This window comes from Melospiza georgiana, chromosome 3, assembly GCF_028018845.1.
Source record: "Melospiza georgiana isolate bMelGeo1 chromosome 3, bMelGeo1.pri, whole genome shotgun sequence".
Taxonomy (NCBI): domain Eukaryota; kingdom Metazoa; phylum Chordata; class Aves; order Passeriformes; family Passerellidae; genus Melospiza; species Melospiza georgiana.
The window spans coordinates 91,904,446-91,912,597 of record NC_080432.1 but is presented as its reverse complement, the minus strand read 5'-3'; the positions used below and the strand labels follow the sequence as shown (position 1 = coordinate 91,912,597).

The window sequence follows — 8,152 nt, the reverse complement described above, 5'->3', positions numbered from 1 at the left end:
AATGGAAGAAAAGCAATCCTGTGAGCAAGGAGAGCCCTGCCCTGAGCATTACCAGCAGGTCAGTGGGCTCAGAGCCCCAGAACAGCCAGCCTGAGGAAGCAGACAGGGGCTGGGGACATGGGCCCTGGGGGCTGTAGGCTGTGCCTGGCGGGTCAGGGCTTTGCCATGCTGGCACTGAGGGAACCACAACAGCAGTGGCTGGGCTACAGGCTGAGCTCCACGTGCAGCTGATGGGAATGTCAGGGCCTGGCTGGAGATGGGTGTTGGGACCCAGCGTGGGGGCCTGGGGGCACATCAAGCAAACAGGGTGCTTACACAACAGCCCACACCTGCCTCGCCCAGACACCCCAGGCTGCTCTTGCTTCCACCCAAGTGTCTGAATTCCTGCCAACAAAGGAGGCGAGAAACTGATACAAGTCTGGGGCTGTTTGTTTTAGCACACAGTACTGAGAAGCCATAAAGGCAGAGCATTCTTTCACACACCCAAAGAGAGGGCAGGAGCTAGCTGACATCCCTGGTCACTATCCCTGCCATCCCCGATGCTGAGCACTTCAGAGCAGGACAGCAGCTTACTGCCTTTAACCCATCTCTGCCAAAGAGCTGCTGTGAAGATGTCACTCCCAAAATGCAGCTGCATCCCGGAGAAGGATGCATGTGAAGGGAGGAACACTGCAGCTGGGTTAAACTGCTGTAACAGAAACATTCAGCATGGACACTCATTTCTAAACACCATTTTTGTGGCAGATCCAGCAGGACAGAGCTGCAATGCTTCCTCACAGACCCTCTCTGTGTTCTCCCTGGTGCTTTTTTCTCCTTGCAGAGCCATTGTGCTCAGGACAAGGCTTTGGTGCCCTGCCACGGGCTTCTGAGAACAGGAGCTGGACTGCAGAGATAGCACAGCTGTGGCACTGTGACAGCCCTTGGCCCAGGGCTTGTGGTGGCTTAGTGGTTCTTTGCTGGGGTGGGAGGGTAAATGAGTTTGGGTGGGATGGGGAGGGTGCTGCTCCAGCTCTCTGCCAACTCTCCCAGCAGATCTAGAGGTGGCAGGAGATAATAGCGACACTTGTAAGCCTTTTGGGAGATGCCTGGTACTCCTGCCTCTAGGACCAACTTCCTGGAATGGAGCAGGAGTGTGTTTGTGCCTGTCCAGGCTGCCTGCTAGGATTTTGGCCGCCTGCTAGGGGTTTTGTGGTGCTCACTCTCCTGGGATGGAGACGTATTTGTGACTGACTCTGACCTGCTAAAATGAATAATCAGTTTGAATTTCCAGTGTCAGAGGTGCTGCTGGAGGAGAGTACTTTTGTTTTTCTTCCAAACCCACACCAGTAAATTTAACATAGTCCCATTATATAGTTCTGCTCCTGCTCTGTCTGCCTCTTCTCCAGCCAAGCACAGCACAGTGCTGGGCCACGTAACTCTTTGTCCCTGGGAACACGTTGAGGTGACAGGCACCAGTCCAGGCCATTCTGCATCCCGTGTGACTGAGGGGCCTCCAAGTCTCATGGAGCTCTTGGGTCATTAAAACTGCTTCAGGGAAAACATTTTAGCTGACAGAAGCAGACCCCTTGTGGAAATGGACGAGGAAATCAATGTTGCAATTAAACTAATAAAAAAAATGCTGGCTTTTAGAAATTATGAATATTCACCTCTTCTTCATACCTGTGTTCTCCTTTTTTTGTACTATTTATTTAAAACACATGAAACCGGGTGGCACACGGATTCATTTTCTCCAGGAAGCCAATTTCTGCCTCTGAATGCAGGAATGTGGAATTTCTATCCAAATTCAGGCATCAGTGCTGAAAGTGAAGATGAATGGGTAGGTAGGAGCCAGGAAAGGGCAAAGCAAGGCTCAGTGCCATTTCCAGCTCTGTACCCCAAGCCCGGGTTCCGTTCTCGTACCCAGACACGAGCTGTGGACTGTGGCACGGCAGCCGAGCCTTTCCCGGGCCGGGCGCGGCGCAGGTCCCGCACTCGGAGCTCTCCAAGCAAGAGCTGCCCCAGCGGGGCGGGACCGCGCGCGCCCTCCCGCCTTCTCCGCGCGCCGTTGGCGCCAAAGCGAAGGGCGGGGCCCTTCCTCCCGCCGTCGCCACGACAATGGGAGGCGGGGCCCCACCCGCGACAGCAGCCAATGGGAGCGCGGGGGCGGGCGGAGGTGGGCGTGGCGAGGGCTGTGAGTGGCCAGGCGGCCGTTCTGGCGCCAACTTCGAAGGGCATATAAAGGCCGGCTGGGCGCTTTTTCATTTCCTGGCGCTCTTCCTACCGCAGCCGCTCCTCCTGCTGCCGCCGCTCTCTCAGCCATGCTGTCCGCCCGCACCCCGCTCGCCGCCCGCCACGACCAGCCCCAGGTGTCGCCCAAGAAGATCCAGTCTCCTATGAAGAGTCTGTCGCCCATGAAAGGCTTGGCGCTGAGCAACAAGGAGAACACGGTGAGCTCCCGCCCGCCCTCCCTCCCACCCTCCCCCCCCCGCCTGGCAGCGCCGCATCGCGCTCACCCTGGCCCTTTCTCCCCGCAGCCCCCCACGCTCAGCAGCGCCCGTGTGCTGGCCAGCAAGGCGGCCCGCAAGATCTTCCAGGAGGGTGACGGCAATCCGGTGAGTGCAGAACGCCCGGGCACCGCGCCCGCCCTTGTCCTGTTTCTCGGAGGCTCCTGAACCCCCGTTCCACTCTTGTTTCTCCATCGGTGGTGTCTCCTTACTGTCCCCGCCGGGCACTGCACCTCCCCCCCGGCCCCTCTCCCTCAGCGGGGGTCTCTCCACCCTCCCGGGCACTTTTTCTCCTTCAGGGGATCTCTCCCGTCCCCCCGGTCCCTCTCCCTCGGGCTCTTTCCGTCCCCCCAGCCCCTCTCCCTCGGGCTCTCCCTCGGGCTCTCCCCGTCCCCCCAGCCCCTCTCCCTCGGGCTCTCCCTCGGGCTCTCCCCGTCCCCCCAGCCCCTCTCCCTGGGGCTCTCCCCGAGTGCCGCCCTCAGTGTCCCGCCGCAGCCCGGCCCCGCCCCGAGCCCTCTCCCGCCATTCCAGGTGCCGCGGGGCGTGGAGGAGGAGGAGCCGCTGCTGCGGGAGAACCCCCGCCGGTTCGTCATCTTCCCCATCCAGTACCACGACATCTGGCAGATGTACAAGAAGGCCGAGGCCTCCTTCTGGACGGCGGAGGAGGTGAGGGGTGCGCGGCCACGGCCTCTCCTGCCGCTGCCTTGGGCAGGGCCGTCCTCTGGAGCACTCCTGCCTTAATTATCCTGTTATGTTTTAGGTGGACCTTTCCAAAGACCTCCAGCACTGGGAGTCCCTGAAGCCTGAGGAGAAGTACTTCATTTCTCATGTCCTGGCCTTCTTTGCTGCCAGTGATGGCATTGTCAACGAGAACTTGGTGAGTGTGTAGGAAGTCCCCACAGAAATGCCACTTTGGGTAGATAACAAGGTAATTCACATGTTCAGGTTGCTTGCTGTGGCTGATCCAGCTGGTTTGCTGGATCACTGAGTGCTACAGCATTGAGAACACATGGGGCTGTCCTGTGTTAATTTCCGAATTGGGGTTGGGTTTGTAATCTCCAAGTTTGCCCATCCCCACTGGGCACTGAGTGCTGTCCTGCAGCAGCACTTGGCTGTTTCACAGCCCTTGTTCTGCTCCTACCCTCTGTGCTCTTCCTAATGGGGGGTAAGTAAAACTAAAACATTGTCCCATAGGGCCAAAGAACACCTTCTGACTTGAAATTCTGAGGGGTTGCTGCTTTGTATATTGCTGTTAGCAATCCACATATCTGGAATTAATCTGAAGATTTTTGTGGGCTGACCCATAACTGATCCATACAGCATTAATGCATCTAACATGGAAATCACAAACACTTTTGCAAATGCTTATTTATTTCCTCTAGGTGGAGCGGTTCAGTCAAGAAGTGCAAATCACAGAAGCTCGCTGTTTCTATGGCTTCCAGATTGCCATGGAAAACATACATTCAGAAATGTACAGTCTTCTCATTGACACCTACATTAAGGACTCACAGGAGAGGTTGGTATTGCTTGATGACGAAAAGTTCAGAACTCAGTAAATATTCAGAATTTAGCTAATGCCTGTCAATTGTTCTCTGGCTTTCAGGCTAATTTTAGGATGTAAATTAGGCTTATATAAAAAGCCACTGCTGTTTAAGAGCAGCTTTACTTCACAATATCTTTGTTCATCTGAGGGGTAAGACCTTGCTTACATTAAGAGTGAAACTGGAATCACTCAGAACTGATATAAAGAAATTACACAATGTGAAGGGTGGAGCAGTCAAAGGGAGTATATTTAATTTTAAGTGAGTTTTACTGTTACTTAAAAAGCTTGCTGTATCATACCTATGTGTGAGGTCTGATGCCTTCATACTGTAAGGTGGATCCTGGTTAATCTCTAGCTTGGACAGCCTTGTCCAAGAGCACTTGGTGAAACAGTTCTCCCCTTGGTAGTGTAATTCAGGAGAGATGGTGCTGATGTGATGGGTATGGAAGGAAAAAGAAATTGATTTGAACAAATAGAGCTACATTGGTGCCAGATAAGAGGGAGAAAGACAGTTACCAGGATGAAGGTGCAGAGCATGTTTAAGTGATCAATACTGTTTATGGCAGTGAATCTTCATTTTGCTGGTTGTGATGATGTCTTATCCTAATGAGTTTTATCTTTCTCAGGGAATTTCTTTTCAATGCTATTGAAACATTGCCATGTGTTAAAAAGAAGGCAGATTGGGCCATGTGCTGGATTGGGGACAAGAAAGCAACATATGGTGAGTACATCTATTGGAAACAAAGTGAAATTCCTCTCCTAAAGATGGAGGAACCACCATTTCTCCAGACTTCACAGTTAACAGGGATTGTTGGTGTCAGAGAGAGTACATGCTCTCCAGTATAAGACACTGGTATAATTCTGAATGTGAAGAAAACAATTTTCATTTTCAAATGAGCTACTGACAGGAGATCTTTGTACAATTGCTGACATGATGAATGATAAGGTCATGTGGCAATCATGTGCCTGACTACATGATCAAACTGTAAGTTGGTGCCACATGTCAGGACATGTCATGGCCATCTATAGGCAGTAGACATGTCTGGCTGGGGACTGTAGCTCCTCTGCCTTGGTGATTCCTCCTGTCTTGCTTCAAAGGTGAGGTGGTACAAATCATTATTTCACTAGTATTGAAACATTTTTCATGGCCAAAGATGAGCAGAAATCAGCTGCCAAAATGACTGCTCCTTTTAGTGAGCCATCTGAAAAAGGATAATTTTGAGGGTTGACTCAGGGGGAAGGAGCCTTGGCTTCAGCTACTTAGGGGCTGCTCTGATTAGTTCCTATTTCCTCTCCTGTTTGTTTTGTTTAATGATCAGAAATCTTCAGTAATTTCTAAACACAGCCCATAATACAGTTAGGCAAAACCAGCTTTATTTGCTTTGCAGGATACAGTTTACAACTTTTGTGTATCAATCCTGTTTTCTCTGTGGTATTATCATCAATCTTCTCTCAACAGGAGAACGTGTTGTGGCCTTTGCAGCTGTGGAAGGAATCTTCTTTTCTGGCTCTTTTGCATCAATTTTTTGGCTGAAGAAAAGAGGATTAATGCCTGGACTCACTTTTTCTAATGAACTCATCAGTAGAGATGAGGTATGAGTCAAATTCTAGCAGTTAAGATGGTAATGTGCCACAGTAGTTCAAAGTAATGACACTCAGTTGGAGCCTGTATTGTAAAATAGGAGTATATTTAGAAACAGGCAGGCTATAAAGCTCACTAAAGTGTGTAAACATGTGTCATTGTGGATCTTGCTGAAGCCTGTGAATGAAGTTAGCATTTTACTTCCTCTCAAGTATTGGAGGGTTCTCACCAGTGCTCACAGCTGCTGTGCCTCACACTGGCAGAACTTGCTTGTGATGCCTTCTGGTGAGGCAGAAAGTTGTCTGTAGGAAAGAGTAACCTGGCAAAGGTGATGCCACTTACTCTGTTCTCTTAAATCAGTGTTCCTGAAATAATTTTCTGGAACTTTTTTCCAGGGTTTGCACTGTGATTTTGCCTGCCTCATGTTCAAGCACTTGATACACAAACCGTCAGAGGAGAGAGTAAGGGAAATCATCATGAATGCTGTTCTCATAGAACAGGTAACTGTCTGCCTCTTGTTTGGGAGCTCCATTGCAATCAAACAAAGCTGGGGAGCTGTTGGGCATAAAACTAACCTGGATGATAGAGTGAATGCCAGTTTGTGTATATGAAATGCTTGTAATCTGCAGGAATTCTTGACAGAGGCACTGCCTGTGAAGCTGATTGGCATGAACTGCACTTTAATGAAACAGTACATCGAGTTTGTGGCAGACCGGCTTATGCTGGAGCTGGGATTTAACAAGGTGAGGCTCTAATAATACACTGAATGTTTCATGGGGAAAAGACAATGTTAATTTCCTCCAGAAATCCAAATCCTAAACTGGCTACAGCAATATTGTTTTAGCTTGTAAAATGATTTAGCAGTTCTGCTGCTGCATTCTGTTTGGAGACTCACAGAACAAAGAGCAAAAGGATGCTGTGGGAAAAGCTGTCTTAGTAGTTGTGCTTCTTTAGCTGCTTTACTGCAGCTAAAATAAGACAGGAACAAATGACAGGAACAAATAGAGTAGAGAAGGCTTGGGGCAGAGATTTTTGTTCACTACGTAGTAAGGCTGCTGATGGCTCCTTCCAACTGGTCTCTAAAGCTCTGGAATACTGAAAATGTGAGCCCCTGTGGTGACTACAGAATTGCCTGTGTGTTTCAGATATACAAAGCAGAGAACCCTTTTGACTTCATGGAAAACATCTCTCTGGAAGGCAAGACCAATTTCTTTGAGAAGCGAGTAGGTGAATATCAGAGGATGGGAGTCATGTCCAAGCCCACAGACAACTCTTTCACCCTGGATGCAGAGTTCTGAGTGACCTGGGACCACGTGCATTCATTGCACCCTGCCCTGCTTTCCACAGGGAGCACTCAGTGTGTGCTGAGTCAGCGTGCCCTGATTGCTGTACTGAAGTCCCACTCTTGTAAAGTGTGGGGATACTGGTGTACTTTAGAAGGCTGGCGTAGCTCCTGCAGTAAAACCCCTTTTAATTAGATTTTACCAATGGTATTAATGCATAGGATGCTCAGGTGTATCTTCCAGCACATGCTATTCCACTCCATGAAAGATACAGGTACTTCTTTCTGCAGGGTGGGAGGTTGTGGGCACTGACCTCTGGCTTCTGCTGTTCTCACCATAAACAGAGGAGCAGTTATAAAATTCCAGTTGTAAATTTGTTAAATAGTCTAGAAAACTCTGGAGGCAACTACATGATGACCTCACTGCTTTTTTAGCAGGTTTTAAGTTTACCATTTTAACTATTGTAATAGTTTGTACATAAACCTGGCACTTTAATGTTTAAAATAAACAACTGTCTTGTAATATTCAGCTATAGTAAAATGCATGTCAAAATCTTTTGCAGCCTGACCTTTTATGATTTGTGCTTCTTTCTGGTATGTAATTTAAAAATGGTGCTCTGAATTAAACTATTCCTTTTCAAATATATCAAAGAATGGGAAGAAACTTGGTATGAAAGCTGAATAACTAAATGGGATATTCTGGGTACTGGAAAATAACATGTAGCTGACTGGTGGACTTGATGGCTTTTTCTTGAATACCTGGGAACAGTACTTGATGTAATAAAGAGCTGGTTGGACTCAGCGTTGTACTGGCTTCAGTGTTCCAATGGGCAAAGCTGTGTGCTGATTTCCTTTTGAATTTGCAGCTTTTCTGAGGAAAATGCAGGGTCTTCAGGAAATAGCTGCTTAGTCATGTGGTTTGTAGAAATCAAGTGAAATTGTTGTGCTTAGCTCTGACTTTCAGACTGACTGCACTAAACAGATAATGTTTCAGGGTAAATTCAGCTAAATCAGGCTGGTGCAGTATTCTGAGCTTTTCATCATGCCAGTTAAGTCTTGGTTTTAATACTTAACAGTAGTGAAAACAATGTATGCACTGCACCATGGTTATTCCACACTAAACAGTAGTAAAAACGAGTATGCTTTATATAACTGTGTGTGTGTGGTGTGAAGGAGTCCCTCTGGTCTCAGAGTTCCTGGAAATGATCTGCAGTGGGATAGACTGAAAATGGCTACTGCCTTGCCTCACAGAAGGAGTTTAT

The 8,152-nt window shown here is 48.7% G+C and overlaps 1 protein-coding gene across 1 annotated transcript; it reads left to right on the top strand.

The window, feature by feature from the left end:
- Positions 1-2,297: 2,297 nt before the first annotated feature.
- RRM2 (ribonucleotide reductase regulatory subunit M2) lies at positions 2,298-7,692 on the top strand. Its single transcript, XM_058020643.1, has 10 exons — positions 2,298-2,426; positions 2,514-2,591; positions 3,015-3,149; positions 3,244-3,360; positions 3,866-3,999; positions 4,653-4,747; positions 5,486-5,619; positions 6,004-6,108; positions 6,238-6,351; positions 6,754-7,692. The coding sequence occupies exons 1-10, from the start codon at positions 2,298-2,300 to the stop codon at positions 6,904-6,906; spliced, it is 1,194 nt and encodes a 397-aa protein (XP_057876626.1). The 3' UTR covers positions 6,907-7,692.
- The last annotated feature ends 460 nt before the right edge of the window (positions 7,693-8,152 follow it).